Genomic DNA, 24,409 nt, shown 5'->3' with positions numbered 1-24,409 from the left:
AGGCATAAAAACATCTCCAGTTCTAGTTCTAGAGTTTGCCACCGTAACTAAAAACGAGAGCCTGTGAGAGGTTGGAGCTCTCACCTCCTACAGCACCTGAGGAAGAGCAGGAGTAGTAGGGAATATTTCAGCTTTCAAGTGGGGAAGGAAATGCGGCAAATATTTAAAAAATAAAATCCTGTGTATTTCAGGCAGAAAATAAACCACATCCTGACCCCAAAAGACCATCAAGACCAAAGAGTCATCACACTCCCTGAGAAAAAAGAAAACATGGTATCATCTGTTTGCTCTCTATGGGAATCAGTTTTCAAAATAAGTGTTGTATGAGGATGAATTTACTCTGGCAATCATCCGTCTGAAGAAAAGCAGAGTAAGTCACTAAGTAAACTGAGCTAGAACCTTTGGTGCCTTGGATGTTCAGTGGTCAGCCCCTCCTTCGCCTTGAATCTGACTATCCTTACTTTGTACCCTTTCAAATACATTTACAGCAAAGCGGGGATCTGGAAACTTGTGAAAGAGCTGCGAGAACTGAGCAGCATGTAACAAAAGAGGCTTCTGTGTGTTTCAGGAGGAATTCCTATGAAAATGACCTCTTTGAGATACAATAATTTCAGGCATGGCACCTGCCTAATGCACGACTGGGTAGACTGCAGAGTTAAGGAACTCTGTGTGGCCATAGCACATTTGCTTTCATGTTAGGCTCTGAAGTCTTGGAAATCACGTTATTAAATACAGTCAATCAATTTCTTTACCTTGCAAACTGTGGTCCATGGGAAAGTGCTTGGTTTCCTCAAAGGCCTTATTTATTCCTGGTCCTTTTAGAAGTGCATTGATTGCATCAACCTACAATTGGAACGTTATCGATCAGTGTCAATAAGACTTGCCGAAGAAAATCTGAACAGAACTCCTGCGGGAAACTGCAGACCCCTTACACTATTTGTATTTTGGAACGACTGACACACAGCAGTCAGACTTTGTAGCCATGAACTGGCCTCAAGAGCTCTCACATTTAATAACAGCATTTTGCACAATGATGATGTGTGTGCTGATGAGGTAAGAGAATAGCAAACAACTCTCTGTGGTTACACATTATAAACACATCTGCACGCTAAACTTGTGAGAACCTCCTGAAATCTGCAAATGTGATCCATTTTCATCAAACAAAGTACTAGAAGTTTGTCCTTTTTTTTCATGAGAGCTTTTTTTCCCTTAGTCTTATAAGCCTTAGGTAGGGTAAGTCAGCCTTGCTTAAATCACAAGGCAACTTTAATAACACAGATAAAAGTGATTCATCAAACTGTCCTATAATATATTTGCTATAATGTGCCCCAAAATCTCTATAGTATGCCTTCCTCAAAATATTATTTCATAACCCAATTTAGTAATTTCAATTTTTTGATTGACATTGATAAAGAAAAAGCAATTCTGTATAAGAAGAACACTTTACATACCTGGTTAAAAAGGTGCTCCAGACAGCCATGAAGTTTGTCTTGCTTGTCTAAAGGTATTCTCATATCATTGGGAAGCTCATCTCCTAATACAGGAGAAATGAAAAGCTTTGAACTTACAAACATGATCTTTGATGAGGCATGGGCACACCTTCACATTGGTGTGAAGTAAATAATGATTGCTGCTTTATCTCCAATTCTTAGGCCAAAATACTCATTATTTTCATATTATGCAAGTATCTAATAACTAAAGAAACTTACCCTGCCTAACACCTCTCCCATGTTCCAGATTTACTGTGGTTTATTAGAAAAAGGCAAATCTGTATCTTTATGTTCTTGTGATCAGAATTGAAGAGACCACTGGTGCAAATTAAATATGCAAGTGCTGCTAACCAGCAAAGACTTCTCAGCACTGCTGAAGGGCCGGGCGCGAGAAGGACGCCTGTGACCTGTGCACACACTCACCTGATCCCATCTCATCGCTGCCCAGGTAAGAGCTGTTGCTCCGCACGCTGGTGTAGGACAACACGGAGTCCCGGTTACTGTTACACTCACTGAAAAGGAGAGCACAGAGGGGATTGAACAAAGGCTGTCCCCACACCCAGGCACCCACACTGCTATTCTGCTTTACGAGCACTGTCTCCCCAAACCTAGTTCTGTGAAAATGAAATGACTGTAACTAATGACACGCACAACAGCCATTAAGCAAGGACTCTGGAGCTGGACTGCCAGAGGATGCCTTCTTCTATTTGCAGTTAACACTGAATGCTTAATACATCACCTTGCTTCTGTAATAATGAGAACAGACATCTCCACTAAACGTTTGCTACCAATTCTCAGAGTATTACAGCATCCAAATCCAGCATATAGAGAGGCTGCAGTAGCACAGATACTGAAGGTGGGAGAGAAGGTGGGAGGGAATCTAAGGCACTGGAGAATCAGGCACTGCAGATCCTACAATGAAGCAGAGGAATCACGACAGCTCCACAGCAATCTTGGCTCATGCACATCTGGAACATTCTATAGTGAATCTCCTCTCTCTAAAGTTCTCTTACTGAAAGTAACCAAAAGGACTATGGATCTCAGGCTGCCCCCTTCCAATGAAGTGACAATGACAGTGGTTTTAATGGTACAAGCCCAAAACAAAGCTTAAAAAATTCTCCACTGTCTCTGCCCCTGAAGTAATTTTTAACTGAGATGAGAGAAAAATGTAAGAGCACCTGAAAGAACCCTAATTGGGATTCTTGCTGTCCTTTTTTAAATCTAGTATTAAAGTTCCTGTTTTTTTCTCAGGAAGATTAATACTTATGGCAACTACTCTGCAATACAAATCCTTATGAATTACACCTCCAAACGATCATAGAAAAAAGCCTTTCTGGCTACTGCAAACAAGGTCTTTTCTTATCTACAATTTGCTTGAGTTTGTAGCTAATCAACGCTCTTTTAAATCAAAATCCATAAAAACACATTCCCTCTCAAGTAACTACTATCTGTAATATATGCTTAATTCTCTGCCTCTGTCTAATACAGGTAAGACAGAATAATGTTTCTCAAACATTTCTCAAACAAATATGTAGAATTCTAGAACAAGTGACAAACCCAGAGAGACTGTTTGTGCTGTTACTTTGTTACACAGAATAAATTAGCCTCAATTACAGAAATTTAAACTACAGGGATACCCTATTAACAGTGAAAAAAATAAAGCACATTTCACTCAGAAAGCTCCAAAGCACATGTGCTGATTGAAATCTCCCACAACAGCGATGCCCCAGATCTCAGCACTGCAAGTACTCGTTCTATTCCTTTATTGACTTCGTATTTGCTGTCCTCTGAGGCGATCAATATTCAACCAGACAAGACCCCAAGCAACCAGTCTTACTGGCCCTGTCCTGAGCAAGGGATTGGACTGTGCAGACTCCAGAGACCCCTTTCAAATTGTTCCAAATTGTTCCCCTTCTGCCATTCTGGAGTCCTGCATCGGTGGCACCTATTGCTACTGGTACAAGTGCCCAACAACAGCAAGTGAAGCATCAGGACTGCAGTGGGGACATTCCAGAGACAGGTAATTCATTCAGGTCCCTGGAATCCTCCCAGCTTTATGGTCTTACTAGAAATGGAAAAATGGCCTATTAAGGATCTTAAATTGCAGTGATCACACATGGTAACAATTTGCTATCCCACTTATTCTAAAGCTCAGTCTCCAAATGTTTGCCCCCAAAATAGAGAGAACTGGAAGTGAAATTCCATTTGGTAGCAAATATTCCTGGAGAACTAGCAGTCAATCATGTCCCAAAAAGATTTTGAGACACCTGAATAAACATTTTAATTTGTGGTTTCAAAGGACCATTAAAAATAAAAAACTCAATGTCCACTTCTGTTTCTCTGTGTCTTAGACTTTCAGGAAAACTGGCTGCAGAACCAAGTGATAATACCAGCTATTATAAGACCAAACAGTCTGAGAATTCTGCTGGACTTCTGTAGTTTCAGGCTACAGGACACAGAAAGTCACACTAGACCTATTTATTTCATTTTATTCACTTTTCTAGATACCTTAGTATTTTGGCATTATTTTGGGGGAAGTATTTTTGCTGTGTATGTCTCCAGGGTAGTAAATGTTATGAATACATAAGTGAAGTGAATACCACATAATTGACTGACTGGAAAAACAACTTGTTTGTTGAATCCATACTGAAATGAGAACTTTGAAACACAGTACTAGTAAGGTACAAGTGGCAGAATCTTCAGACTGACCTGTAGGAGTCTCTGAAACTCATTGTGTCATGTCCAGAGTCTTCCTGGTCCTCCTCAGAAACTTTGAAACAGACCTTCTTGATTCCACCATGCTCAGCTTTGTCAGGATCACTTTCTTCTGTTCCCAGGGAAGGTGAAGATGTGTCCTCAGTAGATGGTGGCTCACAGGCACCAGCTTCTGTAGGTTCTGTTATGGTGGACAAAAGTCTGCAGAAACACAACATAGAGCTCTCAGTCCCACAAATGAACTGTCACAACTAAGGCTAAATGCAGCTATGTGAAATCAGAGCTGCCTTTGTTAGCACTTTACATAGACTACTACTCAACATCTGATCTGAACATGCTCTCAGGCCATTCCCCCTTGTTCTGTCACTCCAGGCCCTTGTAAAGAGTCTCTCCATCTTTCTAGAGGCTCCCATCAGCTACTGGAAGACCACAAGTAGGTCACCCCAAAGCCTCTTCTCCAGCCTAACAATCCCAATTCTCTCAGCTTTTTCCCACAGCAGAGCTGCTCTATCCCTCTGATCATCTCCATGGCCTTCTCTGGATTCTCTCTCACATCCTTCCTGAACTGGGCACCCCAGAGCTGGAGGTAGCTCTGCAGGTAGTCTCACCTGGGCTGGGCAGGGCAGACGGGCAGATTCCCCCTGGCTTCACCGGCTGCCCACACTGTAGGGCTGAGCCCAGGACACAGATGGCCCAAGACTGAATGATGCTGTTTGTGCACACTGATGGCTTATGTCCAGCCTCTCAGCCACCAGCAAGTCCTTCTTGGCACATCTGCTTTCAGTCCCTTTATTCTCCAGCCTGTCCCGAGTAGGTGCAGTACCTTGCACTTGGTCTTGTTAAACTTCAGGAGATTCCCATGAATCCCAGTTCCAAGAAGGTCCTGCTTCCACAGGTATTCTACTTCTATAAGGTGTAACTTAATCACTGTAACCATGGTGGCCTGAAAGTTCTCACTTTCTTCCCCCAAGGCACTGGATTTCTCCTCCTCAGCTCACTGGCTCTACCCAGCAGCCACTACATGTTCTACACATACACTTCTGTATACATGTTGAAACCAAGCCCCCACGTGCTTTCCACTCGGGTGAAGTTTTGCTCATGTGCTGCTTTTAGCAGGGATACAATATTTTTTTCCATTGGCTGGTATGGGACTGTTGTGGATTTGTGCTGAACACAAAGCTGATAATACAGATATGGTTTTGTTACTCCTAACACAGAACCAAAGCCTCTTCTGCCCTTCGTAGAGCCACACTGAGGAGGGGGCTGGGGTGTGTTGGAGACTGGGAGGAGACACAGCCAAGACAGGTGACCCCAACTGACCCAAGGGATATTCCAATCATGTGACACCATGCTCAGCATATAAAGTGGGTGGAAAAGGAGGAAGGAGGGGCTATTTGGAGTGACAGTGTTTGTCTTCCCAAGTCACCATTGCACAGGATGGGACCCTACTCTCCTGAAGGTGGCTGAACACCTGCCTGCCCACGGGAAGCAATGAATGAATCCCTGGTTTTGCTTTGTTTGTGTGCAGCTTTTGCTTCAGCTGTTGAACTGTCTTTATTTCAACCCTTATTTCTGCCTTATGACAGACAAAATCTCAAGGGCCCTTGAGAACAAATAGATTCTTATTTTGGAATATACAGTAAGCAAAACAGTGGCTGTCAAATTCAGGTAGACTTTTAGAAGACAATAACACAACCACTAGTGGATCTACCCAGGAGTAGATTTGGCACAACCAGCAAGGAATTGTCATACAAGGGCAGGTGTGAAGAGGCTGACAGCTGGGGCTGACAGCACAATGTGCTTTTGGAGGTTACTGCCTCAATATTATAAGGATTTCTTTCCCCAGTGCATACAGGATTTTGTACTCACTTATTTATCTGAATGACATACTGCTTCATTTCCTTCACTGCAATGTCTAGTTTGTTAAAAAGATGCAAGTAGGAGTCCTGCATCTCCCAATCTTCCTGTTTCAGCAGAAAACTGAGTCCCCTTTCTTCCCAAATTGTTCCTCCATTCTGCTGGCCAAAGCTACCATCAGGATCTCCATCTTCTGGGGCTGGACATCTCCAAGATGGCGCAGCCATAGTGGTGATGCAATGCTGAGTATATGAGACTGGATTTAAGGTACCTACTAAACATTAAAGGATCTAGTTAGTATGGCTCTCATGATTTTTTCCACTCCATCCCAGTGATGATCATTTAGGATAAGCAGAGTTCTGACAGCAAAAACTAAAATGTCACAGAACTGTTTTATATAATTCCATTATATGACAAAATCATTCCGGAAAAATACCCAAAGAAGTTGGGCTTTTTTTCCTGTCATACTAACTAGATATTTTGAATTTACTGCAGTTCAGAAACTGGCTAGATTATGAAAGTAAAGACCTATGTCCACAGGTACACTCATACCAAAAACTCAGAAGCGCTCTAAAAGCATTCATTGAAAAGTTAATGAATTTGGGTTCTCAGGAATCAGTCCATGCGATTATTCAAGCTCTACAGACATTTACACTTACACACACACATAGCTAAAAAGGAATAGGATTCTGTCCTTACAGAAGATAATTATTTTTCATTTAGAATTGCCAACAGTTTTGATGCAGTACTTTGCTACCTATCTTAGCTCGCATTAAAAATCCTACTGCCCAAGCAAGCAGGGGCCCTTTATAAACCTCAATTTAAATAGTCAATGCCATCGTTCAGAAAGTTGGTTAGTCTATAGTTCCCTCTTCCAAACGTTCCTGCACTCTGACCTTCACAAGGCAATGAATCAGAAGCATGCTAAGTCAGATCATGATAAAAAAAGGTTGGAACTCAAATAACCAGATTGTAGGAGAAATGCTGCATAGCAGCAATTATCAGAAAAGAGATCCCCTGACATGGTACAGACTTTCAACTCCAGTGCATGGAATTTACTTAGTAATGAGAGGAGAAAGCAGCACTACAATGTGATTGACTTCAGTTTTCCCCCTGAATGAAGCACTAGCATTGCCATCAGCCCCTGCTCACTTTTAGTCAGCAAGTCACCTCTACTAAGGGCAACAGCACCCTGGCTACGTAACTACCATGAGATCATGCCCAAGCAGTTCATCTAGCAAAAACATGGCACCTGAAGCCCCTCTATGCTTGAAGCCATTACTTTTTGACAACACAAGAAGGCTGCCATTTAACTATAAAATTTTAAGGAGGAAAAAAGGGTACTGGCAAGACTATGTTTCCTTGGAACTTCTATTTGACCTTGCTGAGCAGTGGAAAAACACAGCCTTTTATACAGATCAAATCAGTATGACTTGGAAGTTAATTATCACCTTGCTCTGGATCAAGACCAATAATAGAAGGTTTCCGTCCAATGCGAATACTGAACGATCTCCCTGCTGAGGTAGTGTTTTTGGGGTATGATACCTCCATGAGGTTAATATGGCAGTTGGTGGGGCAGAAATCCATGCTGTTGAGGGAATGAGGTTCCATAACGGCTTGTTTGAAGGCTGGGCTCACCTTTGTTTTCAATTCATCTGCAAACTGGGAGAAATAAAGTAGGTGTGTGCTACTGCACCTTCAAAAAAAATATGAAGCAATACAGACAATTCTTTTCTCTTCCTGCCTCTTATTCCAGAAATCCAGGAATTCAGATTTCTGCTGCAGCTGGAATAACACATTAAAAAAAAAGCTCATAAAACAACACAGGAAAGTAATTAGCTATACCTCCTAGCACTCTCTTTTCAAGCAGCTCAGGTAACTGCACAAAAAAAGCACATACACTTTGTTTGTTTACACCATGATACACTGTAGTTACACTCATGTTAAATAAGACATGCATCAATTTGTTCTCATATTTATTCATTAACACAGTGGAAATTAACCTGCAATAATATGTCTTAGCTCTGACAAGCAGAAAGGAGTGATTTACAGACAAAGTATTTTCACTCAAAACTTGCAATTTCAGTAACTTTCAGAGCTGTTCTCATGCCTCCAGGATACCCACCTCAGAAACAGTTTGGATTCATTAATAAAGAACACTAAGATCCACTTAACACAATGAACTATTCTCTCAAGACTTCACCAATAACTAGTAGTGTTTTACCTCTTGGTAGCTCGTTAGCCTCCTGCTAATGCTTTCCAGCTTAGTGTCACAGATTTGCCGGAATTCATACTGGGGCATGGTGGCCACAGCACTACTTAGGGATATGAGTCTTTCACAGTTCCTTACAAAATGACTGTCCTCTGCAGCAAAGGCCTCTAAAATCTAAACAAAAAGACAGGATGTCAATGATATGAGTCCTGGCAAGGAGGGAGAATACAGTTTTCTTCCACTCAGCAAGAGGCGAAGCCCCCTGGCTGAATAAAGCTGCCTCCAGAACAAGCTGCCTTTATTACTGCCTGAGAACCACTAATGTGTCTAATCGTCAGAGTGATCTAACATTCCTTAAAAATGTTTAGAATCATGGAAGTGGATCAAAACATCTACTGTCCAAGTTACCTGCTCTAGCATGCTTCCATGGGACATAACAATAACATTACTGGGATGTGACGAGCATTCACTATTAGCTCATTTTTGCCAGAGATGACCAAGCCACTCAGCACTCTCTGCTGCTTTCCAATAGCAGTTCTACTCAATTCCTGTAGAAACCCATCCAGCCTCTCAGGTGGGAAAAAGTTGCTTGATTTTCTTGTAAGGTAAAGCAAATTCCTGCCTGAAAAGAATCTTAAATATCAACAGAGTGTATGTTACCAGGCAGATAAAAGCAAGAATTCCACAGCTGAGGGCTCCCCTCCATCTGCCTCAACAGCTGAAGTCCTGGAAGCACTTGCTGATTACTCATACCAAACAAGCTATTGTAACTCATTCTAATGAACAAAACTCTAAGCAGAGCTGAGAAGACCAATGTCAAACTCAACTGAAGAGCCAAGCCCACAGCAGCCAATAATAAGCAATATTATTGGTTTCTCATTCTGTTTAGGCAAAAGCTGACCATGTATGGTTTTCAGTACCTTTGCAGTGAGAATGAAGCAACCTTTTGGTTCCACAATTTTCTCCAGGACAAAGGATTTGATTCCTGCACTGCTAACATATTCATATACCACCCCGTGCTCCAGGTGCGTGTTATCCACAGTCAGGCTGATGAGAGGGGTTTCTTCACCAATGACCAGTGGAGAAATAACAGTCTGTGGTGTCTGGGCTGGAACCAAAGTAAGTCATTAGAGATGTCTGGCAGTACATGTGAACACCGGCCTGCCCAGGCAAGAGAAACCTGCTGAGAAGAATATTGAATGCAGAGACACAACCTTTGGCTCAAAGAACGTCTCGAACTCTGTGCTGCCGGAGACTGAGAGAATATTCTTAGGAAGACATTCGCTGTTGGCCATTAATGGAGACAGTGACAGAGTTTTAGATAATACACATGCTCCAATCCCCATTCTGATGTTCTTCCATGCATGTGTGCACACACCCATGCTCAGGACACTACTTCTAGTTCTGTTCACGGATCCTAGCAGAAGCTTGTAAGGGAAGGGAAGTATGTTAATCTCCGAGTCCCGCTGCCTGCCATAACTCTCTGGAAGACTGGGATGTAAGGCAGGGATGTGGTGAGGAGAAAACATTTTTTGCACAAAGCAGTTCTACTGCCACTAGAGACCAGATTCAAGTTACAGTCAGATTTGCCAGGGAGTTGCTCATACACTTCTATCAGGACGCTCCAGCTGTTCCATTGCTGGAACACTCTGGGACCGTGAAACTACCAGCATCACCAGACCCTGCATGGGATCCACACAGACGTGCATCTGTTCTTGGAGAAGTTGCCAATGGCATTAGAGAGTCCAGGCTCAGTCCTTTGGATTAAATTTTGCTTTAGTAGTCTCCCTTAACATCTACTTTTCCGAATAAGCCCTCAGCATGAAAGCAGACCTGTTTTTTGAGCTATGCTTTCAAAAGTTGGAGGAAATACACCCACACCTTTTCCTGAAATGGTGGCAACATGCCTTCAAGATTTGCTCCAGATCAAAGTAATTTAACATCCTAATCTTTAATCAAAAATAACAGAAAATACAGATTATTCTAGGTGGAGTTACTTGCAGACGTTCCCTCTCCATCAGCTACTGCCCATAAATGCATGGTTTGCAGGGGTTACCAAAGGATTCTAAAAATGCTGAATCTCTTCATTCCCATAACTGGCTATCTTGTAGAGAAGAGAGAGTCATAGGGACATGATTTCTATGTGCATCTCAATTTTTTCTTCCCCTGAATAAACTGTAGCAAAGAAATATGTCCTCTGGCAGACCTCATTCAATTACAAAGCTTTGCTAAGACATAAGATATGCTACAATAATATTTATTCTTTACATTTCTACTGTGGTTTTCCTTCTGAAAACCCCTGAATTCTCCCTAGATTTTCTTCCCCCATGAGAATATTTACCTGATTCCTGTTGGCTGCTTTGAAGGGCTTCCAGTTCTGCATGTCCTTCTAGTGCAGAGTTGTCTCTGCTGGAGCCCAGGCGACTGCCACTCAAACATGCAGGGGATGCTGCTTGCTGAACTCTGTCCTCTTCCGCATCTTCATGTGTTCTGTACACCCACTGGTACAACCCCTTTCAAGAGATATAGGCTTCAGCTAGGACCTCAAAATGCCCAATCTCCAAATATTTGGACTACAGAGGTGAATCTAGCAATCAATTCTGTATCTTCTAAGTAGGCTGAAATACCAACATTACACCAGTTTTTCTCTGAACTTCAGAGAACATAAAATTTAGATCAATAGCTGGGTAAACTTCCATGGTTAGTAACAATTTTCAGTACTGTATGCATGAAATGGCTTTCATATTATTTGTAGGTGTTTTGCAACCGTGGGCAAATGGAATCAGGTTCCCTCAGTGACAGCAGGACCCTGGCATAAAAGCAAATGAGTCAAAACAAACGTGTAGATGTTCTTTTTCTGAATATTTAGTGAGCATAAAAACACAGGACTAGAGGAGGGCAGAAGAAAGGCAGGAATTAATGTACTTCCTTTGAGGTTGTGCATTCATACCAGTGCTTCCTGCTGCCTGGTCCTATAGGCTGTGAAGTGTTCCAGAACTTCCTTGTAATTTCCATGTGTTGCATTATTCCCATTAACTTTCAAAATACATTGCCCTGGATGAAGGCCTACGGCTGCAGCCTCAGAACCTGAAAAATAACAGGAGAGAAGTTAAACAGAAATGCCATCTGGCTATGCATGAGAATACTGGAAAGTTTGCAAAAGCTTTCTAGTTAGAAAAAGTAAGAAGAGCTGGGTCAGTCCTGTCATGCCTTTGCTACTATTCAGAAAGCTTTGTTGTGTGAGGATAACATCATGTGTCTATCCTTCATGTTTTCAGCGGTGCTGGGAAAAACAGCAATCTCCTAGATCTAATTGCATTCATGCTAGAAATTGACGTTTCTGTGGGAAACTGTTTGGGATTCTTATATGGTTCTCTTTTAGCCTTATGGTTACATTAGCTGCAGTCTTGCTTAAGTACAAACTGTTGTATTTGTTCCAGCCTCTGGCACCTGGAAGACAGAATGTTTGCATGTTACACAATTTGCTACACAAAAAGACTACAATGTCAAATGTAACTTGTCTTTTCCAGGCAAAATCCTGGAAAAGGATCATCTTCCTAGCTGCAACTTCCAGCTTGCACTCCAAACAGTGAAAAAAAAATGCTATAAAATGGTGTAATAAATGTGCGTCCCTGGGAATGCCATCTGTGGGTGCTGCCTAAGCTAACAGCACTCAGCTGGAGACACATATTTGTTCTGAAGGAAGGGACTGGTGTATGTCTAAAAGGTCGTATTTTCTGCATCTGCTTAACATAAAGGTAAATCTATGCTTTGCTTGTAGCTCAGTTAAATATGTCAGGCACAAAAGTGGTAAATATCTCTGTCAAATTGTGTTTTCTCATTTTTAAAATATCAAGGTGAGCAGTTTGCCTCTGTCTTATACTGGCAATTTGTAGCAATATATGCCTGTGTAAAGGGAGAAGTAGTCTTCAAGTCTTACGTCATACTTTGTGATGTTATGGCTTGTCTACCAACCTGCTGTTCCTACAGCACCTTCAGAACCCAGACCCAAATTGTGGATGACTACAGGTAAAAATATTGAGGAAGCAATAGACAGCATGACCCGTTTAACTTTTTCTCAACCATCTCAGTTTTATGGGCTTTTTCCCCCGGTGGCTGTTAAGCTTTACCTTAGTAGTCTCGGAAGAAACAAGGGAAAGGTCACTAAGCAAGTCCATTCCTGGCTTGCAAGAGCTAAAGTGATAATGCCTTCTAGAGAGTCCATGGTACTGTGCATTGCAGCATTCAAGTTTCTTCTACTGTGGAATTAAATTATTCCTTGCATTGCGTTGATGGGATTAGAGACCCAACAGTCAGTTCATAAGAATGATACTGTTTGTCTTAGAATCTATTCAGGTGATAAGCAGTTTGAGGCAGGAAATCTCACACTGTTCTATGGTTACATGAGTGTGATTTTTGTCTGTCACAGGTTCCTGTCACTGAGGTCACCAAATGTATCAGAATTTGTACAGAACAAGGTAGACAATGAAACCTGGATCTGTCTTTGTTGAAATATATATACATATATACATACACACACTTTATATGGACACGTCTATCTATGCAGCTGTACTCCCAACTTTACTGTACCACAGAGTTTCTACTTACCTCTTCCCACTGCGTGAACGTATGGTGGTGCTGCTCCCCGGATCTGAAAGCAAAGTGCTTCAGGACAATCTGGGATTTTAATAATCCTGCAGATAAATAATGGAGAAGAGAAAGCATGGTTTTAATTTAGGCTGCCAGAGTTCTGGGCAGTTCTTAACAGCATCTTTCCTTAGCATTTACAACTAGGTTTGGATGAAAGTAAGCATCCATAATGTTTACAAATAAATAAAAAATAAACAGACCTGAAGGAATATACTTCATCTTGAATCTCCAAGGCAGATGGGAGATTCTATTTGTTAATTAAAATTTGGCATTTCTTAATTTATTACATCTATAAATGAATAAACGTTTGACAGAAACTTTCTAAGGCATTTATATTCACTTCCATTTCTGCACAAACTTCAGTGCAGCTGTGCTGACCTACACCAGCAGAGGATTTTTTTCCCCGCTAAAAAATGAAAAAAAAAAAAACAAAAGAGACTGGACAAGACATTCTGGACTAGAATTCAGCAACAAATGTTCACTGAGACATTCAGTTCTATTCAGGCACATTCTGGGACTACAGAATCTAACAATACACAAGACACTAAGAGGGCCAACTCTCATGATAAGAAACAATAACAGACTGAAAAACTGTAAGGGCTGATATTGTTAGAGTCATCCAAAAATAAGCCTAGCTCCAATGAGTGGAAACTGTTTTCCTATGCACAAAATAGAGTATGAGGAGCTTCACACCTGAGAAAGAATGACAATCCTTGCAATTCAATGTTGTTTGTAGACAAGGAAACCAAAAGTTAGCTGCAGTATAAAGAGAACATACGCCAACCTCTCCTAGCAGCCTAAAAACATCACTAAAAACAAGCCATGACTCTTGTAGCTCTCATTTCTGTCATGTTTTCCTATTGAGTAGCTTCTGCACAGCAAAGTGTTTTACACAGGTTTCACTACAACTGTAGAAGTACTGACATTAGTAACTGACATTTCTCAATAATCTTTTCTCTCTGCCCATCTTGGCACTTACTCCTTTGTTTTGGTGGCTACCAGAAGCCTAAGTGGCCTTCGTGAGCAGAAGGACTGGGATAACATGGTTTCCACTTCAGCAAACGGGCGTAGGAATACTAAATCCTCATTGATGGAATAGATTTTTCTTCCTGCTTGCAGGCCAGCCATCTGCAAAGGAACAAATACCACAGAGCACTTTGGATCACTGGCAGCAACTCTGAAAGCTCAGGCTTCAACACTCAACTGTTCCCTACTTATGGACATTTCTTGGATTACTTTCACATGGAAGACCCTAGAAGTTGGTTCATCAAGTCATTTGTCACTCTCCCTTAAAGTTGTCTGCACTTACAGAAAACAAAGATATTTCGCCAGTATCCTTAGAAATATGCCACTCTACAGATGTATCTTAGTTTGCAATGGATAGATCTTACTACTTTTCTGCTATAAATTTTAAAGGGACTATTAAAATAGGAGACTATAAAAAAACAAGGGATGGGGGGACACAACTGAAAGCTAGGGCCCCATAACAGACTGGCTGTGATACCCAGTGAGATGCAGAAATGTGACTTCCCACATTTCTCGGGCACAGGAGCTGTGGACTTTTCCAGCCATTGGCCTTGAGAAACCAACCTATACCCAGTCACGTCAGTAAATGCAACCTGGTTTGAAGTGGTGATAAGAACTGTCTCTGCTTTAAGTGAGCTTATTCATTTTAAGCTTTATAGCCTAAAAAGCCATTAGATTTTTACTTTAATCCCTCGGTTTTGCACATAACTTTAGTTATTTTGCAATGGCCACAGATGCAATTCCAAGACTGAGATCCCCTCCTGTGCCCACCGGACAATAGCCTCAAACATACCCCTTGATGATCTCTACCACTTAAAATGCAACATAGCAACATTTGGACTAGGTGTTAGGTATCAAGGAACCACTAAAAAAATTATTAAACCTTCCAGATTATAATTACTTCATATAACTTCAAGGTTCAGCAGTTAAGTTTCCTTCTAAATGTGGCAAACCCTTTCCTATTCTGCTTGGAATCCACTGACAAGTTTCTTCACTTGAAAAAGGAGGTCCACACAGCACTACTCTCACATAGACTCTGGCTCAGGAAGATACAGATTTAGTTCTTTGCTGGACTAGTATTATTAGATCAAGTTAAAAAGATGGGCTCATGGTCAAAGATTATCTTGAAAGATCAAGAAAAAGATTCCTTAGAAAATGGTATGCTGCCGTTTTCCTCAAACACAACAGATCTGCAGGCTATTCCCCAAGCTTCCAGCCAGAAAGGGCAGAGGATTATCTGGCAGGCAATAGTTCATAGCACAGGTTTAGATTAATAACTTTTTTGGCTAACCTATGTTGATTTTGAGCACTAGATAAAGCATAGGTTTGGTTTCTTTGGTGACCATAGACCAAAAGAGAATCAGGAATACTGAAATAATTTCATTCTAACACTCAACTTCAGTTCAAAATTCCTTCCTGTGTGACATTTTCAACTTGCTAAAACCAATCTGTCTTCTTCAGCTATTTCCATTAAGCAAGTCATCCAGGAGTTATTTGTAGTGCAAAGGAGTAACCAACAAATTTTAATGCTGACATTCAAAAATTCTGCAATAGTTTTCCAGGACTTTTAATTAGAAGCTCTGTCCGGTGTGCCACAATTTACTGTGAAACCCGTGACAAGTCATTTAGTCCTCTCGTATCTTCAGCAGTATATCTGTGCCTTATTTTGGTAAATGGAAGATTACACTGTGTGATCCACACAAGAATTCTGTAGGGCTAAGTCAATACTCATATCCTAAGACATCTGGGCTATCTATGTGCTTCAAAGAAACGAAGTTAATATATTCTGTAGAACTCTTAAAAAATACCATAGAGAGAAATTACTGCATGCTTTTTAAGGAAAAAACACATATCTAAAAATAGTTTTCATTCAAATAAACCTGTTTCCCCATTAAACATCTTTGCTACCCCAAAAGAGTGTTACTTTCCCTCCCTCCTTAAATTATAGTTGCTAAGGAACCTGAGATAAGCTATCATCACACAGATACTGCTCTCATCCTATCACTTACCAATAATTCAAGTCCCCCAGTAATGCCGAAACACTTATCAATTTACAGAAACAGCTTATTACCAGGAACTGTAGAAGACAGCTATCTTCTATTAGCTGCCTTTAAAGGAAACAGTTTTTAAAAGGATGGTTTGTAACTTTTCTAAGTACTGAAACACTCTTAGATACCAAAATATGAATGTGAGGTCCTACCTCGGCAGAAGACTCTCGTCGAACTGACTTCACCACAATTGCTTTGTTCTTTTCTTCTATGTCAAATCCATAGTCATCCTCTTCTGGTAAAATCTTAAACAGAGCACAATATTTACACATATTTATGCTTCATAAATACGGAGTTCACAGAAAAGGTGAAGACTGAAGATGAGAAATTAGACTTTTCATTGCAAGCCACAACTGATCTGGACTTCTGTCTTAAGATGGAGAGGGACTACCAGATCATTTGGTCTGATTGCCTACAAAACATGAGCCATAAAATTTAATCTCAGTTATTTCTGCATTGAGCCCTTAATATATACTAAAGCAGATTTTCCAGAGTTACTCGGGTATGATCTGCAGTCTTTAAGAAGTGAAGAATCTATTCCCACCCTTGAGAGTTTTTTCCAATGGTTAATCAACTCGTCTTTTAGAAACTTCATTTGACTTTAACTCCTAGCCCTTCATCCTTCAATAGATCTTTCACTTTTGGATTATGGAACTCATCATTATTCAGTATTTTCCACTGGTGAATGTACTACAGATTGAGTGCAGTCATTTGTTTATTTTTCAGAATGCATTCCACCTACCTGATAATGAAGGATCTGAGTGCTTCTCAGCTACCAGTTTCACACAAATTGCAGACCTCAGGCCTACCTTTTATAGATCTTACTACACACTACATAATTCTACAGCACAATAGCAGGCTGATGGCTAAAATTCTATCTAATGAGAGGACAATTCCTGACATCCAGAAGTCCTTCCTCTCGAGACAGGCACATAGGCTTTGTGTAAGGGAAAAAACAGCAACTCCATACCTTGTGCTCAGTTTGTACATTACATGATAGACAGAAGCCTTCATAATTCTTGCTCCTGAATTTCTGCTTCCTCTTGTTTGCACTGAGGTCACACAGGCCCACCTTATACATATTCTTTAAAATCATATCAATCATGACAAATACACATTTCATTCATCCATTTCTAGTGGTTTATTAACAGTAAGTAAAAAGCTTAACAACTCATTTCCCATTACAGAAAAATAAACCAAGCCTAGCCACTGGTAAATGGACAAGTGGAAAATCTAACTGATAAATATCTTGCATTTGAGTAAACATTATGTATTTAAGAGCCATCTGATAAAACAGAACTGATTTAAGAGGAAAAATAAAGCTACTCAACCTAGCATGCCATGGGGGAAAACAAATTACTTAGAATTGTTTCCTTGCTTCAGATGATTTTTGTACTATTCTAAAATACTGTCCTTTTTCCTTTAAAGTTAATTCCATCAGATTATAAATGTCCTTTTATGGTAAATCACCTTGGGGAAAAAAAAAGAGTCAAGAACCAGAATAATTCTGTCCTGCAGGAGCCATACAGTCAAGTTGAAATAATGTATAGCAAAATATCTGGGGAAAAGTCCTTATCAGGTGATGTTCACATTAGAGGATGCACAAGAAAGTGAAAAGACTAGAAGGTAAGTTTCACATTTTTGGCTATTTTTAAGTTTCAAAAACAATGCTAGTAGTATTTGTTCAACAAAGGACTTTGGAAAATCAGGTAAATTGCTGGTTAGATTTTTAATGTTGCAAGTGGAATGAGTTTCAGACCAACACAACATGTACTTTTATCACTTCATATTTGGGATTCAATGGAAAATTTCTAGACTACCCCTCCTCTCCAATTTGCACTTTACATTTGAAGGGACTATTCAGATTCTTCTGTTGAATTTTGAAAGCATTTGTGAAACAGACATTTAAAAACCTGGAGGCTTTCACATGCCTAACTTCAGCTGCCAGCAGCTACACATCCTTACCTATCTCTTGGAGTGCAGCCATCCATACTGTGCATGAAAATCTTTTATTCGCTATTATTTTTAATAGCCTACCTTGCTCTGCTCATTGGAATTGCAAATATGAATTGTTTGAAAGGAAAGAACTAAAACACTTTTGAAAAACCCCACGTGCATCAACACTAGGAACTTTCTGTGCTGGAGACACCCCTTATGAAAAGGCAGGCTATGGATAATATTCCATTTGCAATACCTGGAGAAGGCAATGATTCATTCTTTATTATTAAGTAGGAACACCCTGCCATTCCACAGCTGAACCCCATTCATCCCTAGGGAGTCCAAAGCTATTAACTAAATTGTCACCTGCAAGAACTATTTCTATGTCCCTGCAGCCCAATCAGTTTTTGGAATGTAAGGCAGCGGCTGTTTAGTCTTGAGAGACAATCACATTAACAAGTGAGACTATTTCAAAAACAAGCACGTTTAATGAAAATCAGAGGGCAAATGTACTCAGAACACATTCAAAGAACATTTTGGCAGGGGCAAGGGGAATGGGATCTGCTGAGATGAATAAGTGTGCCAAGAATGGTCTATTACACCTGTCTCACACAGCAGCAGAAACTCTGATCCTAAAGTCTTGGGGACATCGACCGGAAGAGGCAGCACAGCAGCTCCATTCCCTGAACCTGGGTCCAGGATGCACATCCTTCTCTCACATACCTCCCTACACCTCTCCAGCAAAACCGTTCTCTGCTGGACACACCTGAACACCCTGACTTGGGTAATAATCTCCTCAGGACCAGTGACTTATCAGACAGTGTCAGATCTGAACATTTCAGAAAATGGAGGAAATTTCTGAGGCCCTCAGTAGCATTTAAAGAGAGCTACTTTCCTGCCACCCCATCTCCCAGGTTGCTCCTCAGCTTTTCACAAGTTCACAGCTTTGAGGAACAAAACAAGATTTGAACAGACAAAATTTCTTTCCAATGAGTAGCTTCAGGATCTAAGCCACCCCTACTATTATCTTTAAAGGTATGTTTTACAACATTAGCAAAAGAGGTAAAATACGTACAGTATGACTCAAGTTATTTCTGGTTTGTGAGCTTTGAAATTGAGCACTGAACTCAAACTGTTCCTTCTGAACTGTCAAAAAAAAAACCCTAAAAGGTGTTTTTCATTTCAGAGTTCACTGTTAGCATCCAAGCCCACTCAAAGCCCTTATGTGGCTGCTTACACCTGGATGATGAATGCCTCTTGTCACTGACTTCCCAGCCTGTCCCCTTGGGATCAGAAATCCCTAGAGGATACCTGCTAAAACACATCCAGCTCCCAGCTCCCTTACACTCTTGCAAGGGCTTCTTGGGAATAAAAAGGGCTTGAGCCGTGCACTGGAAACAGGTGAGAACTTCCATGCACTTGCACCTGTGTGAACTGTGCATCCAAAACTCCCAATACAGCAGGATGGTCACAAGCTCCAGAAAGGGGCCTCAAATGTAAGGATTTCCCGTGCTCCTAGAGTAAGTTATGCAGTCTGCCTAACTAAAAAGTCAGAGGTACAGAAGTTGGAGATATACTGCAAAGCAGATCAAGAATTAGAAGCATTTATGCAGTGAAGAAAAACCTAGCTACACATGCAATTGCCCATTTTAATTTTACTCTTTCATTATTCTCCTCTATTATAAAACAATACCATCTTAGCAGAAACATTAAGGTTTACACATTCACATATTTCTTACCAGAAGATTCTTTCCCAAGATATTTTCCACGAGTTTGAAGTCATTACGTAATTGTTTGCTCTTGGAACTGGTACCCTCCATCTCCTCATCAGCATAAAAGCGGAAATATAAGGATTCATCCTTAAATTCACTTTTCTCCAGGACTGGAAATTATAAATATGAAATACATACATGCATTTACATGGAGAAAAAAAGAGAGAAACAGAGAAGAAAGTTAAAGGTAATTCTAAATATTTCCCCCATCTTTACAGAGCACAGACCGGATGCATCTGTATCAGTCAGTTCCTCAGCTCTGTATTTTTAAGCTAATTCTGTATTTAGGACAAGAATTTTCTTCAGTGCATAGTAGCTCATGACATGATGTGACCTCCCTAGCATGCAGAATTTATATAAAATTCAAAAGATCCTCCTGGAAGGAAGATGCTACTCAAAACCTCACGCTCCTTTCCTACATCCAAATGAATATAAGAAAACTATAAAAGGAGCAAAGAGGGGTAAAGGGGCTGTTTAAAAGCATGTAAGGTGTCCACGTAGACTAAGACTCAACTTAAAAAAAAATAACTGAGAGGGAAATGACATCTACAAAATTCTAGAAGGCATGAAAAAGTTATTTACCAGTTTTTCAAATATGAGACGTGGGGCCTTCAAATAAAAGCAGCAAGTGATGAGCAAGTCCTACATGCAACAGGTACTTATGCAAAGGTCTTCCTTGACACAGGATGCAATAAATGCCGTAAGTTTGCATGGGCTCAGAACAGACCAAATTCTTTTAAAAAGACCCCAACTACTCTTACACTGACTACTATGAAAATTCTCCATTAGTTATTTACAATAATCTGCTCTCAGAAACACTATTCAAAATACAGTGAGCAAATGTTATCTATGACTAAAACTGAATGTTTCATTTGACAAACTATGTTTACTCTTAGGACTTGTATGTTCTATTTCATACTGATACAGATGTGATTTGTTTACTTCCCCTGTTTGAGGATGGATCATTCTAACTTGGCAATTTGGCACTTCAGATTTGGATGCCTCAGCACTGAGGATTGTGTTTGTTATCCAAGAGGCAAGAACTAGGCAATTTTACTTAACAGCTGATATTTTTTGGTGATATTTCAGGACAGCACTTGGCTTGTGCATTGCTCACATGGCTCTGGAATAGATGCAGTGAAAAAACATGCTCCTTCTAGCTTGTCTAATCCCTTCAGTGCTTCCCATAATTATCAGCAAGTGGCTTCCCTTGGGAAGGCACCAGGCTTAGCCATGTATGAGCTTGAGAACTGTGTTCTAGAAGGACGTGCAGGAATGCCTGCAAATTGTGTACACAGCATGTATGACACAGTCTAGAATAGCTAATCTGACTGAAGTAAGAGCTCATTTCATTTGCTGGGGAAAACAAAATTGCTGCATTACCGTGATGCATGAAGCCGTTATTGCAGAGTCCCACACCCAGTGCGACAGCTTCCTCCCGAGTCTGACAGTCTCCCTAGAAAAAGGAGACTAACGTTACACCTCAGACCATTTTCTAAGACAAATTATTCCCCCTTCCCCACCGCATAGCTTGCAGCTCTGAAATTAGCAGGATGATCTGTGTAGGGAACAATAGTAAGCCATTAAAACAGGTATCCCATTGCCCAAACACTTTTCATTCCTCCAGACAGCATCTCTCCCTCCTACAGGAACCAGGGCATCAAGGACCAGCACTGGGGAAAGACACCATATTATCTCAATGTAAAGACATTTTATTTGAAATCAGAGTGTTGGACTTCAGGACCCATTAGTCACAGACAATAAAACTCCTCCTTTGAAGCTGAGAGATCCCATCCATATTCAGCTCAAGGGAGAAAAAGTTAAGTATGTGAACTCTAAAGGTCAGACAGGTTAAAACTACAGTGGCAGTTTGCTTACACAGCAGATTACAAAGGCTTCTGTTTCTCACCACCTGAAGCCTTGAGTGTAGTCATTCAAAACAGGTACCAAAGGTGACTTGTAAATTTACAGACTTCTCTGAAATGGCAGCCTAAAGCTTTATATCTAGAAGGCAGTTAAATAGCTAGAAATGCCTAGTTTTCTCGATATATGTGCTAATTTGCAGCCACATGTGAAGACTTTACAAACTTGGTTGCACTTTTTAGGCAGACAAGTAAGTTTTAAATAGTGCTGCTAAAAATCAGAAGGCACTACTAGTCTTAGAAAGATTGTTAACACTGGTCCCTTGATGTGAGATGAGCAAATGGACACAGGGGAACCTGGTGTCTGCTATCTCAGTGAGAGCAGCTCCTCAGCTCATTCCATCAGGGAGGGCACCCGCTGCTCTGGCAACAGAAGCAATTTCAGTGTATTACTTGCAGTCCTATTTAACAAGAAGCTGTATCCTCCACAAGTATTACACCTTTTCTCCCCTCCATCTGAAGAACTAGATACCCAAAAGCTCTCACAACAGCTGCAGGGTAGTGTACTGACTTTGTTTTAAGCAAAAACAAAGTGTTTCATGCACCCTCTGATCTTGCCAGCAGAACATTAGTCCAACTTCAAATGTCGCTAAGGAGAGCAGTGGTTATTTGCCAAGCAAATGCTGGCAAAGCCCATCACTATGGTGCAGCAGCATTATTTAAAGACAGGATCAGCTCTGGCCAATCCACAGCATACTAGCTTTTGTTGAAGAGGCTGAGAGCAGAAAAGATACAACACTTACAAATTAAGAACTAAATACTGTTGTCTTGGTAGAAAAGGTATCAAGGCAGTTCTGAAAGAATTGCATGACCATGTCATCACACAAGGAAAGCCAAGAAAATAGCTTTAAGAAACCAAAAGTTTAACTTTTACTATGAACTAATTTCAAGTCTTCACAAGTCTTCTCTCATTTTCAACATCCTCTCATGAGACAATGCTCAATGCTTACATTGTGTTATTTTATGGGTTAATAGGTAGTTTATTTTACAGAGACTGGGATTTAAAAATCCCAATTTGTTCTTTCAACTGTAAATAAACTGGAGGAGAAATGCTTTCTAATATTACCATCTTAAACCTTTAGCAGTCTATGTTTGTCCTAGGCAACAAAATCTTTGCATAGGAAGGGTCTAAACTAGATTTGGCTACTCGTGATGATGTTACCTTGGCCTCAAAACATTCCCCTAGCAAAACAGCATTCTCTAATTAGAAAATAATAGCTTTAATTCTTTCAGCTCACTAAGTACTTCTAAATGTTATGTAGGTATTTGTCCAAATACAATAAGGGCAGTAATGAAAATCTTCAGAAAATAGAGCCATTTACAATGATCAATCTTGACAAAATGCATCTCAACATTTTCATACAGAAACTAGATGTGAAACTTGATACATTAGTTTTGACATGCTAACTTAGGTTTATTCCATACAGTCTCTCCATTTGAGTCATCAGAATTACAGAAACAGTTTGCAGTCAGTACCAGAGTGAAGAAGCATGTCCAGAGCACATTACTTTTATTACTACTGCCACCGTTACTATTATTATTGTTGCTGTCTAGTTTTGGTAATGATGTGATGTTTAAAGCCACCTAATCATGGTGGCTGGGTGCTTTGGGATGTGCAAACCCAGCAGTTAAGATGGTCTCAGACCAAGACTGTTCACAGCTCCCTGGGAGGAGGAAAGAAAGCAGATGCACACAGGTAAGAGCAGCAACCAAACCACATTTAAATTTTCCACTGATAAATTGAAAAAGGAAAGTTTTAGGATTATGAAGTGCTTCTTAGCAAAGAGAGTATCTTAAAACTTTTCTTACCTGTGCAATAAGCCAGTCCACTAGTTTACTTGCAGGGATTACTGATTTGTATGTCTTTAGGTGGTAGTCACGGTCTCTAATTAAGAAAGAGAATTCAGGGAAAATCAGGACAAAAAGGTATACATTTCTTTTACACTCTAAACCTACATATATACTGTTGTGACCTATTACTACTAAGCAGCCATCTTTTCTCTGTAGAAAGTTTTAAACTTCTCTAGCAGCTTCAATTAGGAAGATACTTCAAATCAACACAAAGAAGTGTTACTTAAAATTTCTCTAGAGGTTGTTTAGAGCCATCTTCAGGGAGCTCACATTCCCACCAGAGGCAGCCAGAAGATTCTTTTCACAGATGTCCTAAGCTGCTGCTGTAACTCAGGTTAGAATACTGCCACCAGCAGTCCCACTAAAATTCACACTTTTCTGGCTGGAAATCATCCAAAATCCATTGATGTCCAGCTTACATCTTTTAGCTCAGTACCAGTCCCATCTATAAGCTTCAAAAATTCTTCCCTAGCATTTACCTATTAATGTATTCATACACAGGGACTCTACACATTCCCTCTCTGCCTCCTTTTAGTGAGGCTCATGGAATTAGGCAGCTTTTAGTCTACTTTGTCAAGAGAGATTTTCCACACTTGTTCAGATTTCACTTCCTTTAGTGAAATAACACATAATAGCAAGACACTAGTATAATATGCAGTATCCTTTAATGGAATTAGATCATTTCAGTCATTGTAAATAGGCAGGGTTGTGTTTAGTTGTTGTAACACAACTGGCACCAGCTCACACCCAGCCCTTGCAGAGAACAGCACTGTTCCTGCAAGAAGGAAAAGGAACCGTAGTGTAACTTGATGCTTTTTGCAGTTTTCTTCCATTTCTATTCTCAGAGCCATGGAGATAATTGATGGCTTTAGCCTTTTGTGAAATATTTCTAAAGAATTTTGATACAGATACAAGAGGCATATGTGGC

The 24,409-nt window shown here is 40.4% G+C and overlaps 1 protein-coding gene across 2 annotated transcripts in view; it reads right to left on the bottom strand.

Annotated features, from left to right (window-relative positions):
* Positions 1–24,409, bottom strand: part of PREX1 (phosphatidylinositol-3,4,5-trisphosphate dependent Rac exchange factor 1) — a 120,253-nt gene that overhangs the window by 12,529 nt on the left and 83,315 nt on the right. Inside the window, exons 14-29 of one of the 2 annotated variants that reach the window (XM_041478486.1) lie at positions 23,440–23,515; positions 21,092–21,164; positions 19,676–19,818; positions 16,151–16,243; positions 13,904–14,052; positions 12,883–12,968; positions 11,225–11,361; positions 10,616–10,787; positions 9,195–9,382; positions 8,287–8,448; positions 7,514–7,724; positions 6,075–6,336; positions 4,200–4,406; positions 1,914–2,002; positions 1,452–1,534; positions 753–843 (exon numbers count right to left, since the gene is read on the bottom strand). In XM_041478486.1, the coding sequence (XP_041334420.1) occupies positions 753–843; positions 1,452–1,534; positions 1,914–2,002; positions 4,200–4,406; positions 6,075–6,336; positions 7,514–7,724; positions 8,287–8,448; positions 9,195–9,382; positions 10,616–10,787; positions 11,225–11,361; positions 12,883–12,968; positions 13,904–14,052; positions 16,151–16,243; positions 19,676–19,818; positions 21,092–21,164; positions 23,440–23,515 (2,222 nt within the window). The remainder of the gene's footprint in view (positions 1–752; positions 844–1,451; positions 1,535–1,913; positions 2,003–4,199; positions 4,407–6,074; positions 6,337–7,513; positions 7,725–8,286; positions 8,449–9,194; positions 9,383–10,615; positions 10,788–11,224; positions 11,362–12,882; positions 12,969–13,903; positions 14,053–16,150; positions 16,244–19,675; positions 19,819–21,091; positions 21,165–23,439; positions 23,516–24,409) is intronic. The other variant, XM_041478487.1, reaches the window with a different exon arrangement.

The sequence above is a fragment of the Pyrgilauda ruficollis genome, unplaced genomic scaffold, assembly GCF_017590135.1.
Source record: "Pyrgilauda ruficollis isolate IOZ18807 unplaced genomic scaffold, ASM1759013v1 scaffold45, whole genome shotgun sequence".
NCBI classification, from domain to species: domain Eukaryota; kingdom Metazoa; phylum Chordata; class Aves; order Passeriformes; family Passeridae; genus Pyrgilauda; species Pyrgilauda ruficollis.
The sequence above is the reverse complement of the archived record's forward strand: the minus strand, read 5'-3'. Positions and strand labels throughout refer to the sequence as shown.